The 17,727-nt window shown below is 43.5% G+C and overlaps 6 protein-coding genes across 6 annotated transcripts; 4 read left to right on the top strand and 2 right to left on the bottom strand.

Moving 5' to 3' along the window:
* Window positions 1-1,801: 1,801 nt before the first annotated feature.
* O0I10_009766 (uncharacterized protein) lies at window positions 1,802-3,580 on the bottom strand (the record flags this gene model as incomplete). Its single annotated transcript, XM_058489752.1, has 8 exons — window positions 1,802-1,959; window positions 2,024-2,350; window positions 2,449-2,582; window positions 2,652-2,744; window positions 2,849-2,893; window positions 2,963-3,172; window positions 3,256-3,323; window positions 3,392-3,580. 8 exons carry the CDS (start codon window positions 3,578-3,580, stop codon window positions 1,802-1,804), a joined length of 1,224 nt encoding a protein of 407 aa, XP_058339498.1.
* Window positions 3,581-4,327: 747 nt separating this feature from the next.
* O0I10_009765 (uncharacterized protein) lies at window positions 4,328-5,076 on the top strand (the record flags this gene model as incomplete). The annotated part of the gene is made up of 5 exons (XM_058489751.1): window positions 4,328-4,460; window positions 4,516-4,618; window positions 4,675-4,752; window positions 4,820-4,886; window positions 4,951-5,076. The coding sequence occupies 5 exons, from the start codon at window positions 4,328-4,330 to the stop codon at window positions 5,074-5,076; spliced, it is 507 nt and encodes a 168-aa protein (XP_058339497.1).
* A 3,719-nt stretch (window positions 5,077-8,795) lies between these two features.
* On the top strand, window positions 8,796-10,977 carry O0I10_009764 (uncharacterized protein; the record flags this gene model as incomplete). The annotated part of the gene is made up of 6 exons (XM_058489750.1): window positions 8,796-9,136; window positions 9,205-9,334; window positions 9,408-9,771; window positions 9,832-10,008; window positions 10,080-10,693; window positions 10,753-10,977. 6 exons carry the CDS (start codon window positions 8,796-8,798, stop codon window positions 10,975-10,977), a joined length of 1,851 nt encoding a protein of 616 aa, XP_058339496.1.
* A 2,621-nt stretch (window positions 10,978-13,598) lies between these two features.
* On the top strand, window positions 13,599-15,197 carry O0I10_009763 (uncharacterized protein; the record flags this gene model as incomplete). The annotated part of the gene is made up of 8 exons (XM_058489749.1): window positions 13,599-13,693; window positions 13,760-13,968; window positions 14,033-14,236; window positions 14,297-14,421; window positions 14,480-14,570; window positions 14,632-14,703; window positions 14,760-14,836; window positions 14,904-15,197. The coding sequence occupies 8 exons, from the start codon at window positions 13,599-13,601 to the stop codon at window positions 15,195-15,197; spliced, it is 1,167 nt and encodes a 388-aa protein (XP_058339495.1).
* A 131-nt stretch (window positions 15,198-15,328) lies between these two features.
* Window positions 15,329-15,559, top strand: O0I10_009762 (uncharacterized protein; the record flags this gene model as incomplete). Its single annotated transcript, XM_058489748.1, has 1 exon — window positions 15,329-15,559. The coding sequence occupies one exon, from the start codon at window positions 15,329-15,331 to the stop codon at window positions 15,557-15,559; it is 231 nt and encodes a 76-aa protein (XP_058339494.1).
* A 233-nt stretch (window positions 15,560-15,792) lies between these two features.
* Window positions 15,793-16,977, bottom strand: O0I10_009761 (uncharacterized protein; the record flags this gene model as incomplete). The annotated part of the gene is made up of 2 exons (XM_058489747.1): window positions 15,793-16,225; window positions 16,280-16,977. The coding sequence occupies 2 exons, from the start codon at window positions 16,975-16,977 to the stop codon at window positions 15,793-15,795; spliced, it is 1,131 nt and encodes a 376-aa protein (XP_058339493.1).
* Window positions 16,978-17,727: the final 750 nt, after the last annotated feature.

The raw sequence follows: 17,727 nt of genomic DNA, 5'->3' as shown, positions 1-17,727 counted from the left end.
GCCATACTACTTTACATTAAACAAAGACCACTTGTCATATAGCACTGGGGGTAGTTGCTCTAGACAGAATCTATTTCATATGGCATAAATCTTAAAAATGGGTGGAATCTTGAGTTGTATGGGCGCTGTATGGAATGAAAGGGATCTTGGGGACATCTGAATCTGCATGGAGGCTAAAGGAATATGGGTGGTGTCTAGAATATGCGAACAATCTTGGGACAAGCTTGGTTTTGTGACAGCCTTTTACATGAGAACAAGCTGAAAGGAATCTTGGGGAAATCTGAATCTGCATGGAGGCTAAAGGAATATGGGTGGTGTCTAGAATATGCGAACAATCTTGGGACAAGCTTGGTTTTGTGACAGCCTTTTTACATGAGAACAAGCCGAAAGGAATGACAAAAGAAGCTCACTCATCCCGCTGATCGGGATCTTCACGTCTGTTAAAAGTAGTGTGCATCATCATATATATTGTAGAGGGTGGTCTATATCTACAGCAAAATCTTCAGCCTTGTCATTGCTGCTTGACCAAGAGAAAAATGTCGGCCACTGCTTGCCTGCGATACCCCCACGTCTGAAACAATACAAGACAATGGTATGGCCTTCAATGCTTTGCGTTTGTTCGTTCCATAAGGCCATGGTACGCCATCAATTACATCCATAGTACTGCATACCTCCACCAAAGCGAGCAATACCTCTTCATCATCGTATATATGCTTGCAGTAAAATTTAACTTGGCCGATGTATGCTCTTGATTGTACTTGTACCTTAGCTGGATCATTTGATTTATCAACATCAACAGGTATAATGCATCTGACAAAGGCCGTCTTTTCATTCCTTAGCGCACTGGTGAACACCAATGGTATATCATAATTGCCCATTCTCCACATTCGCGATGCTTGCTGTATATCACAATTAGGAATGGTCAAATGCTGTGCACCACGACACCATCTCCAGCAATCACGAATAGCCAACTTTGCTTGTGGTTGTACTCAAATTGATCCATCGAATACAAGGCCCCCACAACTCAGGGCTGCCCACATCGCTGCTGGTGGTGGTAATAAATCTCTTCTGGGCTCGACCTTCTTCACTATCATCGTTGTTTCCTTGCATTCTTTTTTCTCGATAACGAGCTGCTGCCAAATCAACCAACACATTGCTGGCATTTTTTCCTGGGTTGCTTTTTTGAGTTTATGTGACCCTTGATCTCACCAATAGCACGTTCCATAGCAAATGCTGCATAAACTGGTAATGGACAAGGTGGCGGAGCACGATGCAAATGTAACAAGAAATGTTCATTCATTGTAAACACTGAGTGAGAGAGGTTTTGTCGAGATACTTGTGATTTGAGAAACGTTGTCCACCTGTAAATAAAACAAGTGTTGTTTTTAGTTAAGCGTATTCGGGATTGTCATATTCTTACTAACCTTTAGCAGATTTTTTCAACAAACTTGACATCTTTTGGCTTGGTCATCCGACTAAATGCAATCTCAAAGATATTGACCAGGTGATATAAAGCTTTTACAGCCTCTGGGTCTGACACATACTCAAGCAGCACCATAGGCAATAAGAAGCGGGCAAAGTGTATCCACCGCACGAAAGTATCCCGATTTGTTTTTGATATCTCCACAAGAGCCTGAGAACGATGATGGTGTTGTTTGGCTTGAAGCAATCAATTGTTGGCTGATGGTGTTACGGGTAGCCGGACTTAAATACAATGGATTGTTGTTTTTGCCGTAAGTTCCTTGCATCATATTCCATAGCTGATGAGCAATACCGTGTCCTAACAAATGCATAATATCCATCAGGGAAAATGTGTAGCCATGGAAGCTAGGAAGCGTTGCGAATGGACTGGGGCGACGTTGACCAATAGAAGAACGTAAAGCTTTAAACATGGCGGTTCTCTCATATCAGATTCCACCTGTTCAGGAGGAAATATCACTGCACTGCCATTGTGTTTTCCTGTATCAATACCCATATATGTTAATATACCTTCATTATGACTTCGCCATTAACAATGGAGTACCTTTAATGTAACAAAAACGGCATCCGTGATATCCAGTATGGTCTATAAGCCCTGCCATTTTTGAAGCTGCTGGCATGTCGCCACCCACAAGCACCAAGTGTGCCTTGACGCGTAACATGCTACTACCAACTTGAACATGAAAGCCGTCAGTGGCGATTGATTCCAACTCCTCGAGAACTGGTTCCAAAAAGCTAATTGCATCGACAGTCCTGGGACCAGGAGTAACACATATTTGCAACATGTTCTTTTTGATGATATCGGACTTCGGTAAAAATCCAAAATTATCGCGTGAACGAGCATCATAGAGTGGCTGCTGCGTTTGAACGGCTGGAAGTCATCTGTGGCATCAAGCTCAAGTTGATATCACCATCAAACAAATGCGTCTTCTTGATCTCTTTCATGAAAGGAGAATCAAAATATCGTACATGATGCCGTCACGTCATTCGCCGAATAATGTTGCCCATATTTCAAAAGATCACGTGCTTCATCATCCCTAACAACTAGTTCGAGCTGATCACGCAAAGAGTAGATACTCGATTGTTTGCTTAGGCGCATTTGTCTGGATAGCAAAAATTACATAGGCAATATGGGCATCGAACAAGAGAACATGAATCGGACAGCAACATACACCCATTTTGACACACTGGATACGACTTTGGCTTGATCGGATAAAAATCCCGAAGGGCCTTCTTTGCTCGGTAGCAGCTTGTTTGAGATGCGGCTGTCGATCACCAATATACTTGTTGACCTTAGCTATTACTTTCTCATAGCTCTTGCGAGCCTCCATGAAGTCATTCCAAGTGTGTATATGTCGAAAGCGCTTACAGCAACATGTTTGAGGATCGTTTCAGTGTTTGAATGCGAAAAGACCTTGAATACATTGAAAAATCGAATATATTAGCAGCCAATGTTCTATCAAATCCAAATTCAATCCTATACCTCATCAAGATACCGGGAAACATAAGCTGATTCCATATATCTTCATGATCCCATTGAGGAGCAGGATCGGTTTGCATATGAGGGCTGAAGCTTCCTTCATCGTTTTGATCACCATCTTCATCATTTCTGTCAACATTTTGTTGCGGATCTTCTTCATTCTCAGCACGCTCCACGTCGATATCTTCATCCACATCCATTACATCGACAGCTCTGGCAATAAAAATGATTGAGTATCGTTTACTTTTGAAGAGAAAGGGAAGGAGGAACATGTTGCAATTGCATGTAAAGCCTACCCAGCTTCATGATGGCTTGATGATGCTTCATTTTCGTAATCGTGGGTGCTCGTAATGGTGGTATGATCCTATTTCATGATAATCGATGGATTTAATCCTGTGTTATATAGTGCTCTCTATTCATTGTTAGGAATACCTCTCGAAGCACTGCTAAAAACGCATCATTAAACACGCTATGACCATAGCATTCTCTAGCTTGCTTGATGGTTCTGGTTGCTATTTCCACCGCACAACGCTGTTGGTGCTCTGCTTTAGGATCATCACGATTGTTCAAGCAGAAGATGACAGTTAAAGCAAACGTAAGTGTAGCTACCTTCGAGGACATCGGAAAACAGAAGAAAGAAACAATGACCAGTATGAGATTTCGTGGAGGATTTCAACACAAGATGGGCGTGGGAGGAAGTACCAATCATTACCGGTCATGTTTACATTGGCAGCACCTAAATAAGAAATTTATCCAAGAAGCATTGTTGCTACCTCTATACATACTACATTGCAGCGAGCGTGACGGATATGACAGGTTCCTGGGTTGTACAAATACAGCAAATAAGTGATCTTCTCAGCTGCGGATTAGATTGCTCTTCTCTTCCCCTTTTTTTTCAACTTATCATGAAACCTTTCCAACCAGTCTGCTGTGGATCTTCTTAGCAGTTTATTGAGTCTGATACAAAATGTGAATGAATCAGTGCTTCGGTCAAGCAAAGGAGGTGCTTCCAGAAGGCTCGATAAGCTCGAAGAAGGAGATAACGCAACAAGGAGATGATACGGGGCCTTGGTCGATTCGATACAAATCCTACCACTGCAATTAGCGGTATACACTGCTCAAGGCCGGTGGGCGAACATTCGACTTCTACAAGCATCCACGAGGTGGTGAAAACGAACGTTATAGGCAGTTCTCATGGGGCTTGATTGATACCATTGGACAACACGTAGAAGGCTCAAATTGGGATCGGAGCATCACACAGTCTTTTCAAAGCTCTCGCTCCATATCCAATCTTATAGCATCTAACGGAAACAGCGGCTCTGCAGTAATTCTACCTGGATCGATGTAATATCAGTGGCACAAACAGAAATGGCACGATTATTGGAGGACATGTCTGTCGATTTGTTTCCGCTGAGAGCTTGTGAAGGCCAATGGGGTGCAAGATTGATCATGACCGAAGCCTTCAGACGTACAAGCACAGATACAACCCCCAAAAAACAAAGTATGAATTGTACGTAGCGTGTCGTCTACACTTGTTAACTTCCATTTGTGGATAGCTATAGCTGAATCAAGTGTATCATCCCTTGGAGCTTCAAGACTTACAATAAGCCAACCATCAACTATTCAAGAAGCGGAGAGTAGTCGCAGCGGCCAACAGAGGTTGTATACTTCATCATATCGTATCATTCTTTGCTAACGAGTGTTCTCCATAATAGAATTGCATGTACAAGCGAGCATCATTACCATCACCACCACGTAACATATATGCGGCAGACGACTCATCCAAGTGACAGGTGAGTGCCCCGAAACATTATAAGGTGGATATGTTCGGATTCTAAAACAGCAGTGTTTTTACTTTAGTGAATCAGCGCATGAGAATGAGCCTGTACAGACAACAGCGGAGAAGGTTTATCGAGATGATTTTGAGGTACGATACTGTTGAGCAACACATTAAATCGTCTCCACCATAATAAGCTAATACGTTTCCTCAGGATACCAATGAAGAAGACCAAATCGAAAACGAGGTTGAAGAAGAAGAGAAGACCAACAAGAAGCTGTCAAGGTTATTCTTGCTCATGGTTGTTTCTTATAAACACTCTGCTAATCCAAGCCATTAGGATCCAAGCGTCAACGTTCGCAGCGTGCTACAAGAAGCGAAAAAGCAAAGAAGCAAAAAGGAAGCAATAGGAGTCCTATCATTGGTGACACTGGTGACCACACGCAGCGAACATGCGGCACAGCAACCCCAAATGACCACGAGGAAGAAGAGTGCGCGTGAAAAAGGCAAAGGAAGAGCTTAGCCTTAATAATGGAATATGTATATAAGTTGAAGGCAATCGTATCTCGGTGTATCCGAAGTAGCTAGCGCTGTCATATATGAAAGTTATCTCATAAATATCTGGTACAATCATTAATGACATCTTGGTGAGGTATCTAAAGGCAGCTAAATGCGGACTGTCGTATTCTATTGTTAATCTGCTGCTAATCTGGTTATTTATTATGAGCTGCTTCAGATTGGTATATATCATATCTTCAATTGCTGTCTGCTATAAATCTGGAAAAACCTGCTCAAGTTCATATGTGGCACATATACCAGATTTGCTTCATTTTGAACCCATATTTTTTAGCCCCAGTGTAGCATCACGCTTACAAACATAAAGACGCCTGTATCTCCAAACTTTACAATGAAACTTGGGGTTTTTATTAGAGCAATGTGCTCGGCTTGGCCAACAGCACCTTGTGTGAAAGTTTCACGATCAAGCTTGCCAATCCCACATTTCGCAATGTCACTACCAGCCAAACTGGATCTGGCGGGGGGTCAACCTCTTCGACTACGACCAAAAATATATTTTTTGGGCTGTTTGCGACAATGAACGCGAAACTTTCACACAAGGTGCTGTTGGCCAAGCCGAGCACATTGCTCTAATAAAAACCCCACGTTTGATTGTAAAGTTTGGAGATACAGGCACATTTATGCTTGTAAGCGTGATGCTATATGAAGAGTGGTCTTTGTTCATTGTGAAGTAGCTAGACCCTGGCAGAGCAAAAGATGGAGAGGGACGTGTTTGTGTAACACAGCTATCTTGCATGACTGGAAGGATTGACCGGATTATACTTTATGGTCTATCCACAATAGTCCATATATTACGCGCTATCAGCCACTTCCTCACAATCAGCGTTGTTGCAAAATCCACTGCATGTGAACGATTCTCCTGCTCCAGCCGAGCATTTCCATCATTCAAGTTTCTTGATCCGAGCCGATTTGGTTGAGCTACGGTGGAACAGCAAACATGAAAATTCTTGAAAGACAGACCCTGCGAATGTCTCGGTCTTTCAAACTTTTGGAAGCTCCCATTCCAAATTTTCAAATGAAGCATGAAGTTTTTATTAGAAAAAGTTAATCAGCATGCTCGAGAGCACCCCTCTGACCAATTTTCAAGTTGGAGGTGGGCAACTTCGGGGCGGTGGGCCGTCCGCTCTTTTGATCCCATCATCCACCATTTCGATCACCCCGCATTTTAAATCTTCACAATGAAGTCTGCGACTTTTAAATGAATGAAGTTGATCAGCATGTCCCAGCGAACCTTCTGACAAAGTTTCAGGTTCGAGATGGGGAATCCCAAGGTAATACATACTATTTCCATAAATCATGAATCCGGGGCTGACCTCCATTTCCGACTTACATAGTAAACCCCACATGGGACCCTCCCATTCCAAATTTTTTAAATGAAGCATGAGGTCTGCTTTAGATCAACGTGATCAGCATGTTCCAGAGCACCTTGTGTGAAAGTTTCAGGTTCGAGAGGGGGAATCCCACTATCAAGGTTTGATGTACAGTGTACAACATGCATTTATACAAGAGGTGTAAGACCCATTTAATTTCCACTTGTTTCCACTCTCAGCTTCTTCCTCTTCCTCCCATTCTCAACTTTTGGTGCATTCAAGTACATACAGCTACCACTTGTGAATGATTGTCCTGCTTCAACCCATCATGTAAAGCCTACGAATGTACTGATCCGATTGTCTTTGACTGAATGGCAAGTCCATGGCGTGTACACCCCACTACAACACACGAGCCTCCTGTTGATACTACACTTTCTCTTATACAATCGTCAGCCACAATCAAACGCAACAGCTACTCTATACGCCATTGTCGCAAACAGCATCCACAACCTTGTCACTCTACTACAACACACGCTCGTGCACGCACCTCTACCATAGCCAAACGTAACAGGTGGTGCTGTTAGCAAGATCCTTACTGTACTATCTCAAGTTACTTGTAGCAACCTGCCTTCCAGCCTTTATTTACGTGTAACAACTTGATTCAATACATACGATGTGGAAATATCCGAATGGGCAACGAAATCCAAGCATCGTTCAATAGAAGGAATGTGGTCGTGCAAGGTATGGATGGATGATCAACACATGGATTTCATGCGACTTACACAAGCAGCATTATCAGCTATTTGAGGAACATGAGTGGTTTGATCGCGTATGGATACTGCAAGAATGGCTACTTCTACAAGCAGCAATAATGATTGCACAACGTGAAGGTGCGGATGATATCAATCACACTACACTTGGCTTCTCATTCATTAGGTAAGTGGGAAGGAGGTGATGTTTCAAGCAGAGAGAAGCATCGTGGTAATGGAATTGGTGTGGAAATGGATACCGGACTCCAAGGAGGTGCGATCCACTATCAGCAAGAGGCCAATGTGTGCTGGTGATACTGCCTGAAATCTCGTGGAAAGGATCGAGAAGATCAATGTATAAATAATTCTATTGATAAACGTTTACACTTGACTTAAGCAATATGATGCTAGCTATTATCAATTATGGGATCGAGGTTCATAGTGAGTGGATGGTGTGTCGATGAAAGGAATAAAGGCCATTCGCAGGGGAACGCGAATCGACGAAAGAAAGCTAGCTGACGAATGCAGCATTGTGTATTCATTATTGAGCATGTCATCTGCTGAAGGTTCTGCAGCATTTGTGTCACATGGTCTCCGTACAACAATGAAGCTTATGCATCCTATTTAAGATGGCTCGTTATATTACCTGCTGAACGTACATGATGCTGCTGCATATGCTACTAGACCAGCCGTTGCTACATAATGTTTTTTATCTGAATAAAGATTTATCACTTGTAAGATCAAGAGGCGTTTCACTGTTCCAATGTTTGTTTTTTGGCAACGTATGGCTTTGTTTATGATTGCAGCCTCGTCAGATCTCAAATGTTACGATGTTGGCTCTTTGACCGAGGAGAGAAAAGAGCCATGTCCGACAAGATACACATACATACACATACTGCATCGTAATGACAAGTGCATTATTATCATGTCGGGTATACGGCACTGACGTGGCGGGTAGCATTAAAGTTTATGCGCTTTTTTGTTACGGGGGTCTTGTGGCGTGTATCACATGGACCCCATCATGACATTAATCCCAGGTCAAACGATTTCTATGGTCCTTTTGTGTGGGAGACAAGGCAACGTTTGTCCACTATGGGAACAAGTACATAGTGAGGGAAAATTTGTTGGCGATTGTTCTTTGTTTGCCCTCTTTCTTCTTCGCCACAAACGCTTTCATTGTTTTCCTCTTTCTCTCTCTCTTCTTTTCGAAAAAGAGGTTGATTGTTACTTTTTCTTCTTTTTCTTTTTTACACAACGAGTGGCACAAGAACAAGGACGTATTGTCAGCAGCAACATCAAACGTACAATTTGTGCATGTCATATGCAAGGAAACGCACGCAACTGAATCATCACGGGAAGCGAGGATTTAACTGTAATATATCCAACTGGAGAGCGATTGTGAGCAATACAAAAGGAATTCTATCATGCCCCTGCATGAGCATCTATCAGCGGAACGTGTAACAGGAGGAGCAGCAGCAGGAGGAGCACAAGTGGAAAGTGATGGCGATCATGCCAGCTATCACAGTAGTGACAGCAAATCTCGGCTCTGTTTACGGCGTTGGCGATATATAAACCTCCTTCTTTCTTGTGGTATCCTAATCTTTTTCACCACGAGCTTTCTCCTTTGTCTTCAAGTAGACAACCAGCAACAACAACAACCCATCTGTAGAATTTGGTCTCATCCTAACCGATACCCAGTGATTCGAAATCCACCATCTCCATCACCTTCACCGCATCCAATGCCTCAGTGCCCTGATTATACAGAGTATGTATGCTTCTTTTTCAATCCTTCATCATTGTCATCATCCTTTTATTAATGCACACACATAATAGTTATGCCAGAGACTTCCATGAACCTGGTAGTGGTGGTCCATTGAACCTACCATTTCAGCGACCTATCGAAGCATGTCGCAAGTTTGTTAGTAATGTCATCGATTCGACTATAGAGACCATCTCATCCAAGGTAATGGAATGCTTAGTTGTACCTGGGTTGTTGGCATAAGAACTCAGCATTAATGTCTCCCCCCAAAAAATAGATGGCAGACCCCGATTTGGCACGCCTCTTCACCAACGCTCTTCCCAATACACTCGACACCACCATTCAAGCAACCGAATGCGTCCGTAATGTCACCCATTGCGATACACCCTTGTCATTTGTTATTACAGGCGACATTCACGCCATGTGGCTGCGCGATTCAGCAAACCAGTTATTGCCCTACATCGACTCTATCAACCAAGACGTGAACTTGAAGCGACTTTTCCTTGGATTGATCCATATGCAAGCTCAATTTGTTCACTTGGCACCCTACGCAAATGCATTCAATGAACCCGTATCCATGGGCAACGATGGGATGGAAAAAAGGGAAAACTTTAATGCTGCTCATACACATCAAGAGGGTGGTAAGTCAGCCAATCTCTCTCCTTTCTACATGGGCTAATTATATCACATTGCTGCATTAGTCTACGAATACAAATGGGAAATTGATTCATTAGCATCATTCCTTGGATTCTCGTATCGCTATTGGAATATGACCGGTGATGATTCTTTTGTGCGATCCGATACATGGGTGGATGCTGTCAATGATGTATTACACACAATCCAAGAGCAACAGGAGCCTACATTTGACCCAAACACTGGTATGTGTATAAAAAAAGGAGATGGCGGACAAAGAAAGGAAGCATGATGGACTCATAGGTGATGGTTAAAGGTGAACCCATGACACCCCATTATACATTCACACAAAACACGGATCGACCCACCGAGACCCAATTCAACGAAGGCATTGGTAATGCTGTACAACGCACAGGACTTGTCAAGAGCTTGTTTCGCCCTTCCGATGATGCTACCATCTTCCCCTTTTTTATCCCTGGCAACGCACAAATGTCGGTTGAATTGGCCCATATTTCACAAATGCTGAGTCAGATCCATGGCAACAGCAAGGGTAGTAGTGGTGATCAACAAGTGGTATCCAAGCAAGAACAACTGAAAGCCATTGCTGATCAATCGGGACAACTTTCCAAAGAGATTCGGGATGCTATTTACAAGTATGCCGTGGTGGATGTGCCTGGATTCGACAAGGTGTTTGCATACGAGGTGGATGGTTATGGATCAAGGTTGATCATGGATGATGCCAATGTGCCTAGTTTGCTTTCTTTGCCGATGCTTGGCTTTGTCGATGCGAGTGATCCGGTTTACCAAAATACTCGAAAGCTGGTCTTGTCACGTGCCAATCCTTATTACTTTGACGGGCCACGTGGTAGTGGCATTGGTGGTCCCCATATTGGTATCAATTATGCATGGCCCATGTCACAAATTGTCCGAGTATGTACATAGGCGATTGTGGTTTGGATGAAAGGAGAAGCTGATCATGTTGTATATAGATCTTGACGTCATCGGATGACAACGAGATCAAGGAAGCGCTTGACATTATCCTTCACTCCACGGACAAGACTGGGCTTATCCATGAATCATTCAACGTGTATGACAAGAAGGATCCTGGAAAGGACATGTATACTCGATCATGGTTTGCATGGGCCAATGGCCTATTTGGACAAGCTATCCTCAAAATAGCCAAAGAAAGACCCCATCTTATCATGAAGCAGTAGTAGACCCCCGCACACCCAATCAATTTATCTATTTTTCTTGTGCATGTATATATACGTTCATTTCAATGTAAGATATGGATGAGGACATACTTGGGTCATCTCCCTTTCTTGATGGTGGATGGATTTACATCAGTGATTGATGTCATAGAAGACCTTTAAAATGCTTGACCACTTTATCAGCCCCAATTAATCACAATCTCCTCCTCTTGCATCGACAACAACTCCCACGCCCACACCAACATAAAAGCAAAGCTGATGTTGTCGACCACATGAACCATCATCTCTTTCGTCTATCGCATCATCTATATGGCTGCATGCTCCATAGATCATTTTTGGTACGTGTCAAAGATAGATCTACGGTGGCATGGATTGTGTATTAAATCTTTGTTGTCATCCATGTAGGTCGTTGTCATTAGTATACATCGATTGCTTTTGGGACAATGAACGCTATTCATTGTTGGGTTCATTGAAGTATGTGTGGTTATCCTTTTGCGTATTCCCCCTTGATTAATAATGTACTTCATCTTTTTTATAAGGAAGACCAGAGGTCGATGCAAATCGAAGGACAAGTCAAAGCACGATCATGACACTGGATCCCACCACCCCGCTATAATTCTATATGATTATCCATCAGCTTGCGAACATCACATTGGTCATTGCGTGATTCATTTCAATACCATTCATTTCACGTGTTCTTCCAAGAAAAAGGCAACCGCACTCTTATGGAAAGTTGGGAGCTTCTTTGTTCGGTGCCACAAGTACTGTACGAGTCCCTTAGAAATGGCACTTTGTGATCCAACGCGTCATTCAAGGCGTCAACCAAACATCAAGAGAAAACACAACGGCAAGGATTCTGCCTGCCTAAAGGGCTATATCGGCGGCGTCTTGGTTGAGGTTTGTGGTCATTTTCATTCTAGAAAAATGTGGTCTTGAACTAACAGGTTCTTTGTACCAGCCCACTTTGGATGTCATCTTTGATGCGATCATACAGTAGCCGTCAGTGGTAATGATGATGAGCCGCCTACAGTGGGTCCCCACAGCATGTGCGTGTCTGAAAATTGAAAAAAAAAGAGGTGGGGCCATGTATCCTGAATAGCGCGACAACCGTTGCCATGACAATCAAGAGATCATGACAACGCAGACCAGTATACAGAAGAGAACGCAAAAGAAAATGAAGAAGGTAATCATGCATACATTCACCTTTTGCTATTCTAATCGAACCATTGGATAGTGCACTCACTATGGGATGGGTGGGTAAAATATACCGAGTCTTACGTGAATGAAAAACCTGAAATCATATACAGGTATGATCAAATGGGAAGTAATAGGAGCAGCTTGGTTAATGGAATCCAATAGGCCTGAACTGCATAACGTGTTATGGTGTGATCAAGGTTCACAAACGAGAAGGTATCCCCGGATGAGCTTTTGGAAGTAGCCAACACATCTTCAAACGGCAACACAAAGGAAAATGAAAGGGTGCTTGACGGCCTAAAACGCTACATCGACAGTGCACTGGATACGGTTCGTGGTCATTTTGATTCATCCAAGTTCTCGTGGACTAACACGACCATTATTCAGCCCACTTTAGATAAGATCGATGCATGTATAACCCGAACGCTGAAAATCGGGAACCAAGCTATTTGGCAGATGGTGTAGTACGCGCCACTACGCATGTCGATATTCAAGGCTATCTACTTGTAACGTCCAAAGCATTAAGAAAGGCCGCCGTCCAAGGAAAACAAGCTTTGACCACCACAAAGGCATGCTTGGCCTATTACCAATGGTGAAGCGAGCTGCCGACACCTACAAGAACGCGACTTACGAAGAGTTTAGGTTATTGAGGTCGATATTTCTTCATGGGCATGGTACGTGAGAAACTTTACCTCCTTTTACTTTATTAACCATGCTGATAATGTCATGCATACTATACGCAGGTGATGCTATTCCCACCTAACGAAGAGGAGACCACTACCCAGTGTGAGCCATGGAGCGTAGACCAGGGAGAGAAGGACGTATTCGGCGCGTCATTATTACAACAAAAAAAGAGATGAGCATTCGGATGCCTTTCACATTTGACGAGAAGGCGAGGGAGTTTCTTCAGTTCATTGAATCAATGTTGGGCTTTATTGGTATGTAGTTTTATTTTATGTACACTCATTCTATTTGAAAGTTAATGGGGTATACCATGAGTAGCATCAACAGCAAATGCAGGAGGCGAATGAATTGAAACCCTGGATGATTTTGAAGCAGTTCATGATATTGTGATTCACAAGCACCCCTATACTATGAAACCACAAGAGCAGTGAAAAACGCCGTGCCACGATTGCTATGGAGGATGAAGAACCGCCAAGCTCCCGAAGATAGTGAAGATTATGACATGGATTCAGAAAAAGCACACCACCTTACCTCAGATGGATTACCATTGATTGCATGCGCTATCTATGATATATGAATAAATGACTTGTACATACCAGTAAGTTTACTACGTACCTCGCTCATCCACCATCTTCATCAGATGTGTGTATGTAGTGTGGCAGCCCGATACACATTTCAGACGACGACTCTTGTCTTGAATCCATCTTCTTCCTTCCTTCCTTCTCCCTCCCTCCTCCTCTTTGAGTATGAGCCAGTCAGTTGCAGCCACGCCAAGTGAATTGCCAGATACGATCGCTGGTCTGTTGTCACGCATGATGAAAGAACTACAATGCCCGATCTGGTGAGCTTCATGAACGAGATCTATATGCGCAGTCGTCGAACTCATGCCACCGATGCCCTTCACTAGTCTCCAACCTATTACCCAAGCAACGAGTACTCCATGTGGCCACACATTTTGCCGTGGTTGTATTCAACATTGGCTCAAGCGCAATTCACCGTGTCCTTGTTGCAACTTTAAACTTCACCGTCGGCTATTGTATGAAGCTGAATCGATCGATCGCATAGTGGACGAATTTGGCAAGCTGCGTGAAGCCTATGAGCAGGAGACCCATGAAAGTATGTATGGCAGTGATGCAAAAGTGTATGCAGGCGTCATCCTAATGCATAATTCTCTTTGTAGATCTTTCGCTGGTGGTGCCTGAACAACATGAGACCGATTGGCGTCAGGAACCAGAACCCAATCTATCATTGCAGTATCCGTATCCAACCAAGCCTGGGCAAGGAGAATCATCATCATCATCAACATCACAACAATCTGGTCATGAACAAAGTGCTACTTGTGATTCAGAGGTAACCCACGTGACATCCTTGGAGATACGTCAAGGTGAGTAGTATTGAAGGGGTGGTCTATGGGATGGAATACTCAATTAATGAGATTGGATAGCGCAAGAGACCCGTGCACAATTTGAAGCAGCTGAAGAGGAACAAAGGAAAGGAATGGCAACATCATCGTCTATTTCGTTGGATTCGCCCATCATTGCCGTATGCGGGATCAAGGACGTGCGTGTGGTAAGCATTGACAAACTTCACCCACACCGATTTCACCTAATGATTATTATCATAATAGCTACAATTCATCCCATCTGTTTTTTGTCGAATGGGTGCCAAGCGTTTGAATTCAGTGACTCAGGAGATAACATTTCTTTTGGTATCATCAGGTATGAAATGTTTGTGCGTGAGAAAGAGATACGTGTGTTTACCTAACAATGTTTATAATAGACAACCCGCTTTCTTCTCATACCATGTATTCGCAAGCCATTCTTTTAGGTAAACCGGTTGTGAGTGATCAATGTAAGTATGGACATGTGTACTTGAAAAGAGAGAGAATGCTTATGTATTGGGAATAGGGGTCTTGGATTGCCACAATCAAAATGATACTTTGCCGGTGGAGCCGTATCTCGTGGTTGGACACAAGGCCAAAGGCGTAAGTTGACATAAACAACACAATGCAGCTCATGTTGTTGACGAGTATACATACCACCATTATTTAGCAACAACGCTTCTTTGAAGGACAAAGCTTTTATCTCGATGGCGAGTTCCATGACCCAAGCAAAAAGGAACTGATGTCATTGATCACACAAGGTGGTGGACGCGTGGTGGAATCTTATGACGAGTCCGTGCAGATCATATGCCCTGATGATAGCGATAGGGTGCATGGACCCTCCTCTTCAAGCAATGGACGACACAAAGAAGCATGGGATGGTGGTCCTATTTCTCAGAGGTGGATTATTGATTGTATCAGTGCATCCAAGGTTCTCGATCGCAAGTTGTACCACGTTGCATAATGCATCACGATCATCAACTTTCTCCTGCGCCCCAAGCATACACACGCACGCACGCACGCATCGTCCCATCCCAAAAAAAGAGGCCAACCCATTTATGTCGCCTTTTTCTTCTCTTCTTTTTTCACACAACGATGGACTCTTTGAGTGTTTGGATTCGACGTCAGTTACTTTTTGTTACCAACAATACAAGTGACAATGCTGATAAGGTGGCAACAACAACAACATCCACAACGACGACTACCACCACTCGCACCACGGTCAATCCACGAGACCAACTTTTACACACGCATCGTCGTCGACAGGATAGACCATTTCGTCGCACCTCGGTTCAACTTGCACTTCCTGATGTAGCCGTTTCATGACTCCTTTATTCTTTTGACAACTTCAAGACAATTCCCTTTATCTCTTTTTCATTTACCAATGATGATGATTGGATGATGGATTGGGTCACGCGATTGGTGGTGGATATGCATCATTCTCACTCCCACAAGAAGGTGCCATGAAAATATGTATTGTCGTTTTATACAAAAATGGAGGAGGGAGGACGAGGATAATTAAGGGTATACATTTGAATTACGTGGAGAGGAGGATGGATTTAACTATGTAATGACTGATCATGCTCTTCATAACGTGGCGTATATTCTGGCAAGTCGAGGTCAATGTTGACAGCTTCATCACCTGCAGGCAATACCACACCCATATCCGTATTAAGGTTGGCCGTCTCCCCTGCTGGATAATCCGTGACAATGATTGGGAATTCCATAGAAACCGGCTCTGCTTGCTGGATCTCCGTATTATTGCTTGTAAAATGGACCACGAGACGTAGACGATGAGAAATATCGAGGAAAGGATTAAATGTATGCGTGTTGACAGGACGTTGAATGGGATTGGCTGGTGTACTAATGGGGATCGGAGTGCGTACAAAATGGGTTTCTGATGAACCTGAGTAAGGGGGTGGATGATAGCTTGTGGATGGGAATCGAGTGATCATGGGTGGTAAATTATGGACGCCTGATTTCGTGGAAAATCTAAACGGATAATGATAAGCAACCATCACGTGATTGATGCCATTGACTCTTTACCTATACGTCTCAATCTCTTCCAAAGAAAGTTCAATGCGATCCACTTGTACTCGTTCTTTTTCAACGCTCCATCGAAATGCAACGACAATTTCCCCTGCTTCAATCGCCACCGCCTTGGGGACTTCAGCTGAGTATTCAAACCATCCTTGAGCATGGCTGTATTCGACACATGGAATCATGACACTTGGGCTTGGTAAATAATGTCGACATACGGTGACTTTTTTCTGGATGCGATACTTTTTGAAAAAGGTGCCTGCTGAAAAGTTGGCGGCGAGTGTATATTCGACATGAGCATGGCGAGTCTTGATGCTGGGCGGTAACGTGGTAGGTAAATGCAATCCAAATTCAATCACCTTTTCACCCGTAAAGATCAGCTCCTTTTCGATATCGCATAAGGTCATGTTGGAGTCGAGTCGCATGGATCCTTGGCCATTCCCGTTATTTTGTTCCGCCAATTCACGTGGCAACGCTGCCAATGGTGCGTGAATATCCAGTCCTGCTTTCCCCACATACTGAAGCGTAATCCGATTCCACTTGATCTTGGCATCATTGAACACCACCCTTCCCATGAGCCGTGTCTGAACTTGCGACATTGGATTGTCATGCGTAGCGGGTCCGATAAAATACACAGGTGCCTCATCAAGTTGTAAATCGACCGGTGGAAGGTGTTTACTTGTATCCGAAGTAAAACGTCGCATATTTTTCTTTGTCGTTGGTGTGAAGCGAACGTCGTCGTCGTCGTCGTCGTTGTTGATATGGAAAAAAGAAGGTGGGTTACCAAGTGGGAGGAAATGGGTAATCTATTCTCTCTCCACTCACACGCAGAGCTAATGGATCGGGCGGGGCGGGATCTTTTTGAGCCACTCACCAGTCACTGGGAATCTCTCTCTTATCTGAGACCTTTTGCGACCCTGCACGTGGCACTTTTGTGACAAGGTAAATTCATGCAACAAAAACAATAAGTGATAGGAGATTAATGACGCGATAACTTAGATGATGTATATTACTTGATCATGCCTATTGTCGGTTTATGCATAAAAGATGACCATCACCCCTAGGATCTTGCTTAAAGAATCACACTTGATTGGACTCCCCACCATTTTATCAATTCATACGCTGTCCCGTTCACCAATACATCCAATAAAAGATGTCCTAGCCCAATCATTTTAGGAGACTTCGCTTGGGTCAAGCAATAAAAGTAGCGTTTGGTTTTGATCTCGAGGGCCATGCAAACGAACGAGATGGATTTTATTCAAAAAGTAGATGTATATCAGCATTTAGCAGTGAGGAAGGAGGAGCTAAGACGACGATCCCACAAAGTTGCCGTGTGGGACAAGCACATGTTGGTACACATATTGAAGGTCTTGGTACAGGTCTCTCCGCATTTAACAGAATAGTCAGAGCGGCCTTTATCAACGTTGCAGAAGCGCATCTCGGCATACGTATGG

This window comes from Lichtheimia ornata, assembly GCF_029851405.1.
Source record: "Lichtheimia ornata isolate CBS 291.66 chromosome Unknown scaffold00059, whole genome shotgun sequence".
Classification (NCBI taxonomy): Eukaryota; Fungi; Mucoromycota; class Mucoromycetes; order Mucorales; family Lichtheimiaceae; genus Lichtheimia; species Lichtheimia ornata.
The sequence above is the reverse complement of the archived record's forward strand: the minus strand, read 5'-3'. Positions and strand labels throughout refer to the sequence as shown.